This window comes from Linepithema humile, chromosome 6 (assembly GCF_040581485.1).
Source record: "Linepithema humile isolate Giens D197 chromosome 6, Lhum_UNIL_v1.0, whole genome shotgun sequence".
NCBI classification, from domain to species: Eukaryota; Metazoa; Arthropoda; class Insecta; order Hymenoptera; family Formicidae; genus Linepithema; species Linepithema humile.
The window spans coordinates 20,463,192-20,482,257 of NC_090133.1; the positions used below are offsets into that span (position 1 = coordinate 20,463,192).

General features: G+C 27.4%; 2 protein-coding genes across 4 annotated transcripts in view; one reads left to right on the forward strand and one right to left on the reverse strand.

Moving 5' to 3' along the window:
• Nucleotides 1-6,990, reverse strand: part of LOC105671819 (scavenger receptor class B member 1-like) — a 21,187-nt gene extending 14,197 nt beyond the window's left edge. Inside the window, exons 1-2 of one of the 3 annotated variants that reach the window (XM_067358231.1) lie at nt 6,664-6,990; nt 1,826-1,921 (exon numbers count right to left, since the gene is read on the reverse strand). In XM_067358231.1, coding sequence (XP_067214332.1) covers nt 1,826-1,859 — 34 coding nt within the window. In that variant the 5' untranslated portion in view covers nt 1,860-1,921; nt 6,664-6,990. Of the gene's footprint in view, nt 1-1,825; nt 1,925-6,663 lie in introns of all 3 variants that reach the window. The other 2 variants (XM_067358230.1, XM_012366286.2) reach the window with 2 other exon arrangements.
• Nucleotides 4,577-19,066, forward strand: LOC105671820 (fatty acyl-CoA reductase wat-like). The gene is made up of 9 exons (XM_012366290.2): nt 4,577-5,029; nt 15,584-15,791; nt 16,080-16,173; nt 16,268-16,513; nt 16,608-16,753; nt 17,247-17,549; nt 18,123-18,407; nt 18,500-18,757; nt 18,837-19,066. Exons 2-9 carry the CDS (start codon nt 15,628-15,630, stop codon nt 18,931-18,933), a joined length of 1,593 nt encoding a protein of 530 aa, XP_012221713.1. The 5' UTR covers nt 4,577-5,029; nt 15,584-15,627; the 3' UTR covers nt 18,934-19,066.

Here is a 19,066-nt window from a genome sequence, read left to right on the forward strand (position 1 = left end):
GTTTTCTTGACATAATGAAATATAAATATGCAATATACTTAATTTATTTTTGTTTGATAATTTATTTCTTTGTAAAACTAAAGCCTTTTTAAACTTCTACTTTTTCTCAATTTTTACTGCGTCTAATAGAACATAAATTATTTTAATGTATAATGATACCATAATTGTTAGATGTATTAGAATATGTCAAGAAATCACGTCTTGAGATACAATTTGTGCGATAAATAGCGGCTTGCCTTGACTCGAATTCCGTATTATTTGTAATAATGGTGTCAATCAAGGTTATCATGTTCGTTCGAAATCTTCGAATAATACTATTCTTGCAAAGATTCGATCGACTTTGATTACCTAAGTTGATCTCACTGAATACATCACGAACGAATACGTCAGTTTATGCGTATTCTTCGTCCATTTTATTACGTATTTTTTTATAACTTAGTTACAATTTGTACTAGCCGAATTTGTACACACAGGATTAGTTCAATTGTTTTGTATTTGTAATTGTTCAGTAAATTAGTTGAACTAATTGCACATAAATATCATGCAAATATATTGCATAAATATATATTGGAAGCATTATCATGCGTATAGCGTTACATCATAGAGTACTGATCATTGAAGGGAATTACAACATACTTTTACTTAATATAAATAACAGATTCTTAGAAACGTATTTGAAAATCATCGATTTTGTTCATTAAACTGTCAAATTTTTAAGTTATTAAAAATACGATAATTATAAGCAAAACTATATTTTGTGATTTAAACCATTTCTTACAATGTCAATTCAAGATTGATTTCATTATTGAGATATTTAATATTATGATAAATAGCAACAAATAATAGATAATTTTTTCTTAAAAATAGATTGTACCTAAATTTATCAAAGTATCTGTTAAGGTTCTAATGGACTCTTTATAGCCGATATATTCGACTATAAAAGATTATATAAAAATATGTTTAACATGTGATATACAACACGACTGCATTTACCATAAGACGCATTAAGCGCAAGTTGGGGCCTCATTTTAAAACCTTACTCTTCACAAATAGCAATATAAAAAACAGCTTAGTTATAGTTGCAAAATAAAATACTTTTAAATATTAAATTTATAATATAAAAACTAGAGACCGCTGGAAAATTTGTAAGCGGTAATTGTTTATTAAATTTCGCTTTTTTGCATCATGTAATGCATGTCGACATTTTCAATAAATTAAAAAAAAATGCGTATGAATTTGATTAACTAAAATAGACTTGTTTTTTGAGGTCTCATAATGATGTTGCGCTTTGGACCTCCAAAAGTGTAAATGCGATCCTGGATATATATGTGTTTAATATGTGATTCTATGCATAACATTAGTTTACATAAATTTGTATTTTGAGCATTTAAAAGAATGCTATGCAAGAATGCGGGAAACTGTTATAAATATATATCTCATATAACAGTACAGTATTGAAAAAAGATTTTAAAAAGTTAACATATTAAAAGTGAAAAAGATAAATTTCAAATTCGCTAAATGTTTATACAAGATCAATTTTCCTTATTATGTTATCAATTAAAAAAAAAAATACATGACGTGAAATAAATAAAATAACGAGTTCAATAATTACGTGCAATCGCCAAATGATCCAAATGGCTATTTCTAAAATATTGTAATATTTGAGTATACGTATTAATTAAAATTTATACAAATTATATACCACAGCAAAAATGCATGAAATATGTATTCCAAATTTCTCCTCGAACTAATGACACTTTGCGGTCATTTATTATCATTATAATTAAGCATTCGTGCATCCCGTTACAAATCGAACATTACTCACTTTTAAACTGCTGTAGCGCAAACATGGATTTCATGGTTGTGACCCAATTTCTTTCACTTTACAGTAAGTTTTCCTCTTCGTCACCTTGACCGAAAACTTCTGAAACAAATACAGAACAATATTGTTTAACGTAAACCGGGAATATAAATATTAAATTGAGATTAATAATATTAATAAATTACATATTGAATTAAATTAAATTAAATTGAATATGCAAGAAGACTGTCGAACTAATTGAACATTTATTTATATATTTATCCAATACACTTTGATCCATTTAAAAAAATAAATGTAAGAGCGAATGGATTGCTGAAAAGTATATAAATCTTCAATTTTTTGCCTATTAAATTTGTATTCTATTATTTAATATGTTGTACGTAGATTTTTTTAAATTAAGCTTAGAGATAAGCAGAAAAAATTGAACATAAACAGTTTTGGATCTTACATTCTTTCTTTGTTTACTCCAATATTGTATTGTTTTTTGTTATTTGTTGATGATTTATTTTATTTAAAATGTATCTAAAATTGACTATTTTAGTAGACAGCCATTCACAAATTTACAATGATCTAAATTTGTCAATGATCGCGGTAAACGGTATACAACCGCGCGGCACCGTTTGTTCATGGTGTAAGTAAACTTAAACATTGTTCACCGCGAATTTGTCGATGCCATTAGCACATTGCTCATGTTTGCATATAACAGTCACAGTTATTCTCTTCCCCGTAAACTCATGGACATTTTTCCTCATTCCTTTGCCTTCCTAACGGACTGAATCATGAGACGAGTATGTCAGATTACGACTTAAAACGCGCGAAAATCATGATATTAAAATTACGTTAAAAACTTGTAACCAAAAGTTACAAAAAATGGTCGAAAAATAATATATTAAAAAAATTGATATATTATGTTTTGTATCCTTTTTTTTAATAACATAGCGAGACATAATTAAAAAAGCCGCGCTAATATTTAAATTCTACTTGTTGAAGAAATAAATTTAATATAATTTTATGTCTCTGGGTTCGTTGAATAAAATCAATACGATAATCAAAAAGGAGTCAAGACTGGGTAACAGTGCCAATAACATTCTTCCTTTTTTTTACTTCACATCAAACGTTTCGGTTGAAAGTTACTTGTCTTTCATCTGGTTATACAGGGTAATTTAAAATAACATGATGTTCTTGCAATGCCATATTCTTGAGCGAATTCTGAGACGATTTTTTCTTTTACAAAATTTTGTCCAAAGCTTAGTTTTCGAGTTATAATTGAAAATAAGTAGCAACTTACGAGTTCGGTATAACGGGCAGGCAGGGACGCGCAATATATAATGAGACTGTCAAGTGTTTACTATCGTCTCATGACGCATTGCACCGTCCCTGCCTGTTCGTTGTATCGGACTCGTAAGTAGTAAACTATTTTCAATTATAACTCGAAAACTAAGCTTCGGACAAAATTTTGTAAAAGAAAAAATCGTCTCAGAATTTGCTCAAGAATATGGCATTGCAAGGACATCAGGTTATTTTGAATCACCCTGTATAACAAGTCTAACATCTTTGGAACATAAACTCAATATACACTTTCAATTTCGTGGGCGCTCTGTCCAGATTTAATATTATAAAGAATCAAATGTAAATCATAATTAGGATTGGACTCAATCTCATTTTAATTATTAGGCTAATGTAACATAATTACAATAATTATAATAAGTACACTGAAGATGGTCACATATTGACCGAAACATTTGGTATGAAGTAAGAAAAAGGAAGATTGTTATTAACACTGCTATCCGGTCTTGGCTCGACATCCTCTTTGTTTATCGTATAGAATTTAATATATATGTAAAAAAGTATTATATAAGTGTAAATTTTGACATTTGAGAATGTATTCAATCACAATTATTTTAATACTTAATTATTGCTATAAGAATTTATGGTAATAATGTTATGGTAATAATGTTATTAAAATTAAAATTATAAAAAAGCTCAGTATCCAGAATACAATTTAAAACATAAATTAAATTTATAATAACTATGACTAGTATTAAATTAACATTAAGTTAATATAATGATTTGCATACAATAATTTGCATATAATGGGAGAATTGCTTTTAATAATTTTATATATTATCTCTCTCTATAAACATTTTTTTAGATTTACACACTTATTTTAATTGTACCTTTGTACATAAAATTTAATTTAAATAAAATATAATAGCTAGTTGTATAAGAGATGCTACATAATTGAATTACACAAATTATTATTGTTCACGAAGTGTGTATTATATCTTTTATTCGTAATGTCGGAGATTATTTACGTAGAAGCGCGTCGATTATCTTATCATTATGTTACCACTTATAATCTACATATCCACATACAATCTTACATGAATAATCGTCATTCATACTACATGTGTCGCAAAGCAGTTCGATAATAAAACACATGTAAAAGATCATTAATTCATGTCTGTTTGGTTCACGCTTAAGTTCATTATTAACAATGGAAGCTTATTATTCTCGTACGTGTTTGACTGATTAAAAGCGCTAGTAAATTGGTATCATCAACCCGCGGAACAATCAATGAACTCCCTTCTGCTACTACATCGCAATTTGTATGATGGAATATCCCAAATTCTCTTTTCAAATAAAATTTATTTTTTATAGTTTTATAGTTCTTAATCTTTACTAATTAAATTATTAATTTGCAATTTTTATTCTATCGAGAAGCATAAGTCAAACAGTTAGCATCTAGTCATTGAGCATTGACGTAGTTTCAAGACTCATCTTTATAAAAGTGTTATTATTTTTTGTATCTTGTTTTATACTAAAATTTTTTATTACGCTTGATTATATTAGTGTCAAATTGACCATACAATCATACGATGTCTAGTGTTTTTCCGATAACTTTTTTAAGTAATTTACATCTTATTGCGCACGCGTGTATATGTATATGTATATGTATATATAAAATTTACTTTAGACTGGAATAAAATTTATTAAAGTTTTGTTTAGTAACTTTAAAAATTTGGAAAGTTTTTTTAAGTAACTATAAAAATTTTTAAGTTTTGTTTAAGTTATTTCAGAGTTTTAAAAATATCCTTGAGTTTTTGCTTATTTAGTTATTGAAGACGTAAAGTTCATGAAAAGTATGTAAAAGTTTATGTGAAGTAACTTAATGGTGATGTTTAGTAACTTAAAGTTGGCGTAAAAGTAAGTAAAAGTTATTAAAATAATGTTAATAAATTAATAAAATTATAACATTATTTTAATAACATTATTTGTGTAAAGTAACTTTAAGGCCTCAAAGTTTCTTTAATTTTGATTCTTGAAATCATCTAATAAGACTTAAAGTTGTAAATATTGCAATGCTCAGAAAATTAAATGCGGAACACAAATTACTCACATTGCACATTTATTAGCACTAAACACATGTGCGATACAGAAGTAATAAACAAGAAAAAAGAATTAACCTGTAGGTTAATTGCAAATTTTTTTTTCTTATTTATTATTTCTGTATGATACATTTGTATTCACTAGTATTAATATTAGGAAAATTTATTATATAAAATTAAAAAAAAATAATTTAAGAACATATAACACTTTTTTATTTATTAAAGAAATTTTTCAAAGTTTTTGAAGAGTAAATCCTATTTTAAAGTGTTCAAATTTACTCTTCAAAACTTTTAAAAAGTTCTATAGTAAATTAAAAAGTTTTTTTAAGTAATCTTTTTTTAAGTTTTAAAAAGTAAATTTTTCTAAGGGTATTTATATTTTGCATTATAAAATATATTTTAAAATATCGTTAAATAATAAACGAAAATGATAAATAAATAGCATGTTTAACGTAATTATCATATTGTAATTAATTAATCTATCATTAAGCATTTGACAGTCTCAAATATTTGTGTCCACGAGAAATTGTTCTAATTAGTCTTACTTTTACATTTTTTGTAATTAAGTATTATGAAACCATACATATATAGATATAACTAACAAATTTGGAATTGATATAAAATTATGAAATTATAATAGATGAAATTATGAGAATAATTTACTCATTAATTTAAATAGAAAGATAAATAAAATTACTTCTTCTGAAACGATTTATCAAGATATTGCTCAAGTTCTACTTTTGTAAATTGAATCTATAATAGTCTAAATATGTGCAAATTCTACAAAGATAGTCTTTTTAAGGTTTTCATATGAGCCACCAATCTAATGTAAAATGACTTTGACTTCACTTTTAAAAATTGATAAGCTACTATCAGTCAATATTAAATATCTCAAACACACAAACGTTAAAAAACATACCTATTAAAAGATATCTATTATTATATCTTTTAGAGTTACAAACATTTTATTAATTATCTAGCTGTTAACATGGAAATATATATATTAGAGAAAATAAAAAAAAGGACTCTTAAGGAAACAAATTTTTTAAAAGTCTTTACTTTTAAACTTTTCTTTGTGTGTGTGTGTATTAAATATAGAAATAAATCTTTAAAAAATTATTCTAAGGAGACATATATTGATCCATTTTAGAAAGATTTATCTATACTTATGCCCATTTCCACCAATGTAGATGTAATCTCGGTTCAAGAATAAATATTGTTATTTAGAAATTAATACTATAATGTCCGATTCCACCAACGTAGATTAACTGTAATCTCGGTTCAACTTACTCTTCATCTTTTTCTAGTTCTAAGAATTAGAAAAAGGCGAAGAGTAAGTTGAACCGAGATTAAAGTTAATCTACGTTGGTGGAATCGGGCATTATAGTATTAATTTCTAAATAACAATATTTATTCTATTTTGTAATATTTATATACAATAAGATTACTCACACTTATCGTTCACCGCAAGGGATGCAGTAGTTCAAGCAAAGCTCGGTTTGTGTGACGACAAGACGTCGCTTTTACACACGTCGACTTTGAGGATCACTTTTCGCAATTATTTTTGTGCGCCCGCAAGAAAAAATCTGGCCAATAAACACGACGAAAAAGTCGAACGAAAAAATGAAGCTGTCGTAATGTTTTTCACTTTGAAATTCAAGTAGAAAATTTCAAAAAACGGAGTTGAAATAGGATGTCACATTCGCCGGTATACTTTCTCGGCGCGAGCCGCAACTGCTGTCGATACAGTCTCCCTCTTTCTCAATTGTATATTAGTGCGTACAAGGCTTGTGCAGTCCTTTTTATACTTTCCTTCACTCGGGAGTAATCCCCCGACCAGACGACCCTCCTCTTCGGTCCAGTGCAGCCTCCGGCTATAGTGATCATACGTGTTTTACTGTCTGTGATATATTGATAACGTAAGCAATTTGAATGCATTAAATGATACGAATATTATATTAAATATTGACTATCTTCCATAAGAGATTAAATCACTCAAAACTAGATTTTCTTTTACTATTTAAAAAAATTTTTTGACATTAAAAAAATTAAATAAAAAATATGTCACTTATTCTGTTTCTTAAATTACGAGCAACTATCGTGTGTGTCAATTGGATGAAAAAAAATTGAATACGCTTTTTCTTATCGTTCTATTTTATCATTGAGAAATCAGATTCTTACCGTTGAAATGATTAGACTGTCGAATAAATTAGAAAAAAAAACGGAGACTGCTCGTAAGCAAATTTATCAATATAGACACATATGGTAACGTTAAAAAAATTTTCTGAGTTAATAGAGTAACGTAAAATCTACATTTTAGTCATAAAACAAATATCATTTACCTTTTTTCTCTTTTTATGTTGATTTGTGAACATGTGTGAGAAAAAATATTAGTTGTATTTACAATAATAAGAATTATTAACGTCAAAATTTAATGAGCAATTAAATTTTTAACATTATTACAATATCATGTATGTTGTTAGATTAGATCGATAGCGACGGAAGGATTCGGCAAAGGCACGCAAAGGTTCAATCATTGCAGTCTCTGTAGCACTAAAATTGATTCAAGATAATATCTATTCCAATGATTATTAAATCAAATCTTTAAAATCTCTTATATTAAATCGATAATTTAAAAGAAAAAATAAGCTATTAAAGTCGAAGCTAGGTAATGTTGTTCAGTAATTTATTTTATTTCAAATCTACAAACGTTTCGACCTATTTGTTTTTTGATCATCCTTAATGTCTAATAATTATTCTTTTTTTGCAGTGTAACATTTTATCTTTGTTTAACGTTTTATCTTTGAATATTAAAATCTTTCGTTTTTTGTTTCTTATTATCTATATAATTTGTATCTAAAAAACTTAATGTCGGAAGTCTTACGTTTGATCGTCATTGTGTTAAAATATAATTTATTATCGTCGTTAACTTTAAAACGTGTAACCAATTCTTAACTGACATTATCGACAATGTCAGCTTACGATATAAGCAGTTAAGAATTGGTTACACGTTTTAAAGTTAACGACAATAGTAAATTATATTTTAAAACACGGTGACGATCAAACATAAGACTTCCGACATCAAGATTTTAGATACAAATTGTATGGATAATAAGAAACAAAAAACAAAAGATTTTAATATTCAAAGACGAAATGTTATACTGCAAGGAATGAATAATTATTAGACACTGAGGATAACCAAAAAACGAATAGGTCGAAACATTTGTGGATTTGTTTTGAAATAAAATAAATTGCTGAGCAACATTATCTAGCTCCGGCTTTAGCTTATTTTTCCTTTTAAACCATCTATTCTTTGGGAATTGCAATATTGTAGTGTAGAGCAAAATTTTGTTAGAATTTCAGATGTTTGAAGAAATCAAGTGATAAAATTACGCCACAGTCACAGTTGTTCGCAGTTATTCGTCTTGACGACTTTAATTTTATTTCACAATGTAGACCTTTTACACACATCTTTTTAACGGTTTCATAGTATGACAATCAAACTGTTTTATATTGCCTGAGTTACTGAAAATGATCAAATTACTGATCGAAACGTTTAACGAATTTTTGGTTTTTTTTATATGAAGATTGTTAACACACTAATGTGTTAACTAACTAATGTGTAAACTAACTAACAAGAAAATTGTAATAATTAGCGAATAACAACCAGCGTTTTAAGCACGAATAGTCTCGTTTCTTATATTTGTTATTATTTCGTGCTTTATCTATCCTTCACTTTTGTTACGCCATTTTATTATTCCACAGAAATCATGTAGATTACATTGAATGACCGATAAATTTGAGAAAAATTTATGTTATGGGTTATGCAACAGTGTGATAAAAAATTGTTTGATTTATCTATAAATAAAAGTGCAGAAAGTCATGACATTTTTAATTGTTTTAATGATAAAATTCCCATAAACTCATGACTGATATTTACTTATCGCGATATTCTTTCAATATATTTGCGATAAGGAAATGTAAATCTCACAATTGTTTTGGCTTTTAACTTTCCGATCTCTCAGAGTCGCAAAAAGTTTCTAGACAAGTTTAAGTGTTTATTACATTATATTTTTCTTCGAAGTTTGACTAAAAAGTTTGTCGTCAAAATATAATGTAATAGATATAAAATATCTTGTAATATGGATAATATGGTAGTATAGAACTATATAAAACTTTTCAAATAAATAAATTGAAAATTTCAAACCGAGAATAGTTTTGAAAGAGTATTCTACAGTATTTTTTTACGGAAATATACATATAAATTGATCTTATTAGATTGATTTTTGAATCTTGATCTTTACAATAATGATGACACACTAATGCCCATTTCCACCAATGTAGATTAACTTTAATTTCGGTTTAACTTACTCTTCATCTTTTTCTAGTTCTAAGAATTAGAAAAAGGTGAAGAGTAAGTTGAACCGAGATTAAAGTTACGTTCTACATTGGTGGAATCGGGCATAAGTGTGAGAATCTCAAAAACTGATTTTTCTCGAGAAAAAATGGTATAATTGGTTAGATGTAAATATATATAATTAGTTATGAAAAGATCTGAATTTTAAATGATCATATAAAATTACATATGTTATTAGATCTTTTCATAACTAATTATATTGTATATTATCATATTACACCATTTTTTCTCGGGTTCTTCTTATAATATATTCTTGGAATTGGTAGTGGTCAAACGATCTGGAGGATGTACTTCTCGCACTTCATTTCTCTCTCTCTCTCTCTCTCTCTCTCTCTCTCTCTCTCTCAGGAAAAAAACACGTATACGAGCGGATACCGTATTTTTACTTTTAAATTAAAATCTTAAAATTAAGGTCTTAACGGTCTTTTTAACAACCGAAAATTTGCACGGAATTGCTTTATATAGCGGTTTAAAATTGAATTATTGATGTAAAAAAAAATAAGGTTAAAGGATGCTTCTGAATATGTTATAACAGATTTGAAAAAACTGGATTGAGGAAATTAGATGCGCAATTTTAATATGCATGTTTATATACATTTTTTCTTCGTATTTTTTATAAGCATATTTTTTTAACGACAACAAAGATTTAACGAATTTAGTTCGACGAGAAAAAACACTTGTTACTTGTCAAAATATATTTGATAGAACAGACGGCATGTTACTTATAGCAGAAATATCATGTAGTCAAGTAAGAACGATTACATAAATCATAACTATGAAACAACAAGCAGACCAATTATTATCGAATGTAAGATCCAGAAGGCAGCATACTTTTATGTGATGCAATAATACTTACGTCAAAACGACCGTATCTTCCAGTATCAGCAAATAGATTTATTATGTTTGCATCATATTAAAAAGCTATCTTTTAGCTTTGATAATATTAAACATTAATTTTTAATTTTTGCATTTTTATAATATAAATAATTTTTAGAGTATAAATATACCATCGATAAATATGTATCTTTAGATAATGTTAAGTAAATTTAATATTACCCAAAAATATCGTAGAGTAGTTAGAACTTTTCATTGAATACAGATAAAATCAGTAAAAATTGATGAATTTATTGTAACAAAGCCTATTCATCTTTTTTATTTTCTTTTAAACTTTTGGTTTTTATATTGCATATTTTATATTACTTTTGTTTTTTATATTGCATTTATTTCATTTAAATATAATTGTTTTGTAGCATTTTGTAATGAACAAATATGACGAGAAAAATGTTTCAACAAATTTCTTGAAATTTGCTATAATATCTATGCCCATAGCTTTTAACTATTACATTTGGACATTATGACGCCGTATTCTATCAATTATTTCTTAAGTATACACTTAGCATTTGAATGACGTGACTAGTGGTTCTATAGGTAACTCACCACGTGCAATCGTTTTTGTGTTAGATATCTACGCAAATCGCTAGTCCAACCGGCTATTCAGCAAGAGCTACCTCTCTATAATGCGTTACAGTTGATTATGGGAGCATTACTCGTTTTAAAGAAGTGATAGACAGTTATTTCTTGCCATTTTGTATCATAATTTGACTGCCCAATTAAACTAGTGTGCTACTTGAAGTGATATCGTTTTATAATATCGTAATACTACGTGAGAATAAAATTATTTTTCTTTGCACTTATGATAACATCCGGGTACCACTACAAGAATATTTGTATATTGCTTATCATTATTAGTTTATCATATATTATTTTATGTTAAATTTTTAAAATTAATTTTTATTATAAAATATAAAAAGCTAAGTTAATAAATTCTCATTAGAATACTTATTCGATGCATTTTCATTATCATATTTTTTTATTAGAAAAACATGTATATTCTTAAATATGTAAAGTAAATTGTAATAGAAGAAAGGAAATAACAAGAAAAATGAAGAAGATTAATAGTCTAATATATCAATTTTTTTAAAGATTTAATCTATTCAATCTCTATTTGAAGTAACGTTTGGTGATGCCGATGATTGTTTGAAGTTCTTAAAAAAAATCTTGACACTCTCTGAGTGTTTTCGAAGAAAAATTCTGTTAGTGCTAAGCCAAGCAGATTTTCTGAACAAATTGTTGTAACAAATTCACTTCAATGCAAAAATACTTTGTTGAATGATAAATGATATATTTACAAAAATACATAAATTAAATGATAAATGTTTATATCGACAAATTTTATCTTTATTTCGAATATGTGTGTATGTATTTATGCGCAATAACCCTGTTTTTGCTTATACTATGTCTTTTCCGTTTGTGCATAATCAAATTTTTGTAGACGATAAATAGCAAGATAAACTTTGAACGATTTTTTTTCTTCTACTATACACGTACTGATACATATACATGGGCGTAGTCAGAGGGGGGCAAATAGGGTGTTAAATTTCCGAAATTTCTTATTTGTTAAATTATTATGCATTATTACAACAATGAGAAACATATTACTATTATTATCAAGTTAACAAGATCTGAAAATAATTTTATCATATTTATCATTAAAAAAATAATTGCTTTGAAAATTTATATAAGAAATCTCGAATATAATTACTTCGAAATCATGCAATAAGTCCCAAAGATAATCGCACAATCACATGGATTTGATATGCACGTGTCATTTAGTTTTATTTCTTTTTACATGACTCTTAATGAATATTCTTAAATGCATTTATGTGTCGCACGAATAGATTTAATAAAACGAAAAAGTAAATTTTGCATTATAGTGTTTAGTTTTTTTAAAATTTAAATAAAATTTTGCTCTTGGTAAATAACAGAACTATGCACAGAAAGAACACTTTTGCTGATAGATCTAAAAATTATACTAGCTATAGATTTAAAAATAAATTTTGTTGGACATTCAAAGTTATCAATAGAGCATTACATCCTTTTTATATTGCAGCAAAAAGTTTCGAGTGCTCTATTGATAAATTTTGAATGTCCAACAAAATTTTTAGATCTATATCTAGCACAATATTTAGATCTTTTAGCAATAGTGTTATTTCCGTGTGCGTTCTCAAAATCAGTAAAAAATATGCAAATTATGAATTGCATAGATATTTCTTTTCTACTCATAAAACTAAATATTATTATATTGATCTTCTAAATCAGATATTGATTCTAAAAAATCTTAACTTTTAGTTTTTTCTTATATTATTATATATTATTTCAAAAGCAATTTGAAAACAAGTTTGCAAAACAATTTTGTGAACAAGAGATAATACAATAGTATACAATACAAGATATTTCTGTATGAGTGGCGCTCTCTTTTACATCAATCTGAAAGAGTCTACAGCAGATAAGAAAGTAAAATGTAAAAAAGAATTTATATAATGAAATGCATTAAATACATTATTAATTAATTGTGGCAATTCTACGAATTTCTTAAAACTAATGTAAGAGTTACTTTAGATAATGAATAAGTATATAATATATATAAGATCTAATATTCTTTTGTTGTCAAATTGAATATATTGCTAACTAGTTTTGATGAAACTACAAATCTTTTAAAGATAATTTAACATTTGCAATTAAATTGTCTATAATTTTGCAGAAAATATAAAATTAAATATATACATATTCTATTATACTAGCACAACATATAAATGCTAAAGTAGCAAGAGCAACAATTTTATCGATGATCGAAAAATCAGAAAGTATTCATTTATACTTAGTTACCGCGAAAGTATATAAATCCACTTTAAATGATTTTTTTCTGCAAAAAATTAAAATAATATAATAAAATGTGAATTTTCTTGAAAATAAACCAGTATTATATTAAAAATCTAAGACAAAAGAATTTGTTATTCCAGTATATTTAAGGATGTTTAGTACCTATTTTTGAAGTATTAGGAATTTAACAATAATTTTACAGATTGTTCTCACATATGTTCGGAGACTTGTAAAAAAATTCGGAATCAATTCACTGAAATAATCAAAAGTTATAAAGATTTTAATTTACAACGAATTTATCCGTGACTTTATAAAAAACTTGTGATTGCGTTGATTCAAGTGGCTAAAATGGATAAAAAGAATGATAGAAATTAGTTTAAAATTTGAAAAAGTATACTAGATATAGAAGAAATATTTGATTAAATAATTTTTGACTAAGTATGAATGGTTCAAAAGATATCGAATATAATTCGATCAAAATTATTAAATTTTTTAATAAAATAGTTGAAAAATTTCTATATTTTGTGATTATTCACTGTTTCAATTTTTATTCTGACATTTTAAACCACTCTGAAATTCTACACGAATAAATTATTTTATCTTTATAAATAAAATTTCGAGATTGATATCGTCACTGCCAAAAGTTTCTCATTATAATTCAGAAAATTTAAAAATTCTCAGAATAAAAGCAACAGAAATTCAAAAGAACATTCTGCAATCTAATTATGAACAAATGATAAGATTCTCTGCGCAATCTTTATTACTCAAACTATATAAGAAGAGCATATTTAAATATATTCGTTAAAATCGAATTTCTACTACTACTTTTTGCTACGATTGTACGTACAAAAAATATCCTTAAGGGGACTAGGCAGTCAAATCGCTTAAAAATCAAGATTCTTTTTATGGGTCAATTGCAAAGAAATAAAAACAAATCCAGATTTACCCTTTTACCCAATGTTTATTGTTATCATACAGATTGAAAAAAAATTGGTATTAGATATATTTAACAAATGGCGTGACAAAGAGACGACCATATAAAAATTTCAAAAAATTTTGATTTACTCTTGTAGCGATACAGAGTTTAAAAAGTGATATATCGACATTTTTTGCTGGATATTGTTCGTCAGACTCGTAATTTCCAGCCAAACCTAAAAAAAAAAAAAACAAATCGGAACAAAATTATTAAAATGACGGTCAAAAAACGGCGATTTTTTCGAAAAAAATAATTTTTTATAACGAAAAAACGCGACTTTTAAATTTTTTGAAAAACTCGAATTTTTACAGACTGTATCGGAGGTTTCGCGGAAAATGACACATGTTTTATACATCCTAGAATTTTTTTAAATTGATCTGAACTTTCGTCTATTCGTAATCACGGCAAACCCCCCCAAAAAAAGTCGAGAAAAACGCATTCACAGTTTTGAAAGATTTCAAAGTACCGTTACTAATACGCACCTCAAATCCGTACGCCGCTCGATCTTTTTGGCTGCCAAATCGGTAATTTTGTGATTTTCGACATCTACCAAGCGGCACTTTATTCAGAAAGGATAGTACTCAAAAAATGCAATAAAAGAAATCGATTTTTTGACTGTCTAGTCCCCTTAAAAAGGTATAGGTCAAAAGAAAAATCTACATGGCTAAAATAGCTGAATAATTTATTACAAATAAAGTCATATAAAATGCAAAATACCTTCAATTATGTATCGAATAACTTTATCGCGACTTTAGGTTAAAAGATCGTGAACACCAAATATACATAGATGTATATGCATAAGGTATTCTTGTAAAGTCATCAGTTATTAAAACGCAAGCGTAGTTTCCTTGATTTTTTTCTCCTAAACAAATACTCTTCGTTTCTTTTTATATTCACATTCGTTGATATTCACATTCAATGGTAATGAAGTGTTTCTCCTTCTCCTTTTTTTCTTGCCCACTTCCTCTTCTTTATTTATCTTCATACTCATACATTTCCTTATTTCAGTTGAAGCGCTGTAGTCGTCACATTTACCACGATCGCGTATTGTGCTCTATCATAAATAATTTGTTCATTTTTGTCGATTTTCCACAGTATTTCGACAAAAAGCAATATTTTAAAAAAGTGCATCCCTGTATGTTACAAAAATTAGAATTTGTGAACAGCTCAATAATTCATAAGTTTATAAAAATAGTGATCAAATATCTTGACATTAAGTGTAAATCATAAATTTTTGTTGTCGATTTTGCAATATTGAGCAAAATCATAAATATTTCTTGACGCGTCTAGAAACGCCAACGAAATGACACACACAAGCAATACCTATATTGATGATTTATTGGATATGTCGGATCCTGTAGTTTCATCGGCTACTAGTGAGATTATATCATCCTTCGAAGGATGCAACATTCTTATAACAGGGGGTTCTGGCTTCCTTGGCATACTCTTAATCGAAAAATTATTGCGGTAAGTACTTTTATATAAAAATCTTTAGTGTAATGTAATTAATTTAACAAACATGATATATAATAGTTTCTTAGCATTAGTTATTTGAATCAATCTCTTTTTGTAATAAGTAATATATTATTAAAAACACAAACTCTGTCATATAAAATACTTTTAAGGTGAAAAAATTGTTTAGCGATAAGCCTTTAATAAATTAATATAAGTTGAGTCAACAATAAAATAAAAGTACAGTCATAAATCCTAATAAAAATATTTATCGAAAAATTGATTAAAAACGAATATTTTTAGATGTTGCCCGGATATAGGAAAACTGTATTTATTCATGAGGGTGAAAAAAGGAAAATTGGCGGAACAGCGGTTTGCGGAACATTTCAATGATGTTGTTAGTAATAAACATATTAAAGAACACACATATACAATTTAGATAGAAAAGATTTACACCCCGGCGATTTCTTTAAAATTTTTATTTTTTTTAGGTTTATGATAGACTAAAAAAAGAGCAACCCAATTTTATGACCAAAGTAATAATGATAGAAGCCGATTTGAAAGAGTTAGATCTCGGATTGTCGCCAGAAAATAAAGAACGTCTTTTAGACACAAACATAATTTTCCACGCGGCAGCCACTGTGCGATTTAACGAAACACTTCGAAATGCTGTGAAGATAAACGTGAATGGAACAAAGCAACTTGTTCTCTTTGCGAAAAAATTGTCGAACTTGAAAGTAGGTAAAAAGAACCACTTTAATCGAGCTTCCATTCTTATTAATACAAAAATTTGATTTACGTTGATTATGCAATTATTTCGTTTTTATTTAGGCATTTGTCCATATATCTACTGCATATGCTCATTGCGTAAACGCATTCATTGAAGAAAAATTTTACTCTTCACCTTTAGACGCGGATCAGATATTAACATTAGTGGATAGTTTCGATGATAAAATATTGGATCAAATTACGCCAATGTAAGTGTTCAATTGAAAAAATTACAAAGTCAAAAATCACAAAATCGAATGTTGTTCAACGCGGTTATTTAACATGCATTTTCTTATATAAATATTATACAGTATTTTCTATCAACGCACAATTTTCATCAAATGCACAATTTCATCTAATTATTATTCGTTCATTTCTGTTTTGCTCTTTTGCATCAAACAAGCTATTCCGCAGTTAATTTTTATACTTTCACCTTTAACATATTACTTATACCTTCTTTATGTTTGCATACATACAATTTGTTGCAAAATTTGGATGTTAAGTAATAATAATAGAATATATTCTATATTTTTTATTGGAGATGCTTAATTTAATTTTGCTGCAATTTCTTGAAATGAGCAAGAGTGCAATACTTTATTCGGTGCCTTCTTCAATTTTAATTTATGACATTTATATATAAGTGTAATAAATATGTATTCCTATAAAATCTTCAGTTTCAAATATTACATTAAGCAGACATAGATTAATAGGTAAATGGCCGAATACATATGTGTTTACGAAAGCGATCGCTGAAGACATAGTGAGACAATGTAGCGCCGAGATTCCGATTTGCATTGTACGTCCAGCGATTATAACGTCAACGGCCAACGAACCATTGACTGGATGGATCAACAACATATATGGAGCAGTGGGTGTAGTGATGGGCAGTGGCATAGGTTTATTACGTACCTTACATTGTAATCCCGACATTATAGCAGATATCGTACCTGCAGATTACGTTGTTTGTAATGCCATCGCCGCGGCTTGGGACACTGCCAAAACAAAGTAAGCTTATGTTTATCAAAGTATATATATATAAATATATATATATATATATTTATATATATATTCTCTCTCTCTCTCTCTCTCTCTCTCTCTCTCTCTCTCTCTCTCTTTCTTTCTTATCAAATATGTTACGTTTATTCGGTTGCAATTCTTTTCTCATTATCACATTTTATTATGACGTTTATTTTAATTTATCGATATTAATCGATATTTTTTACAGTTGATTTTGAAATGTCGTATAAAAAAGATATTATTATATTGGTATTTTAAAATATATAAATTTATAAAAATATATAAAATGTCTTAAACTTTTTTCTCTCATTTTCTTTCCATGTTTTCTAAAATTTGTATCGATTTTTCTTTAGCGGGAATATCAAAACATTGATAAGTTTTTAACTATGAAGCATTTAAAATCTATACCTATACAAATACAAATAAAATATTGCATGCAGTGTCTTAGTCTGAAAATCTTTTATCTTTCTGTATAAGATTGGAATTCTTTAACAATATGTATGCAATAATACATAAGTTTTTAATTATTGTTTTTAATTAACATTTATCACTTTCTTTCAGAGATACTCTACTGAGTACCGAGACTGAAAATTCGAAGAGTCCGGAAACAAAGAGATTATCGGTTTTCAATTACATATCATCGCGTCAAAATCCAATCACCTGGAGAAGATTCATGAAATTGAACGAGACCTATGGCTTACAGGTTCCAACCACGAATGTGCTTTGGTATTATATGCTCTTTTTAAACAAATATCTACTCGTGCACTATATTTGTGTGATATTCTTGCACATGATACCTGCCGCTATAGTAGATACTTTATTCTTCCTCACTGGCCGAAAACCCATGTAAGAAATTCATCGATTTTATTTGAAATGTAATAAATAATTCTCATAAAATTCTTTACAACATTCAACGAAGACAAGTTGCCAATTTTCAGATTGTGGAAGGCTTATAAGAAGATAAACTTATTTGGTTCCATATTATCGTATTTCACTACGCAACAGTGGCAATTTAACAATGACGCCGTTTTAGAATTATGGAACCGTATGAATCCGACTGATCGTGAGATTTTTTATTTTAACATAGAGGACATAGACTGGGAGATATATTTGAAGAATATGATACCTGGTATGCGCTTATACTTAGCTCACGAATCGCTCGACACTATGGACGTAGCCAAAGCAAGATACAGAAAGTAGGTATTAAGTCTGCATGAATATGTATTACCACTCTTTCTGGTATAATGTACTTACAATGAGTTTCTTCTTTTTCAGACTAAAGGTTGCCCATTATACATTATTAACGATTTCTGCGATTCTGTTGACATGGGGCTTCGTAAGATTAATAATGTATATAATGTCATTTTTCTGATTTTGTAGAACTTTGCTAAATTTTGCAAATTTTGCAATTTTATAATAATAAAAATAAATTACTATAATGAAAAAATAATGTAATATTTAATGATGGAATAAGTGGGAATAAAAATGTTTGCTTTGATGTATTG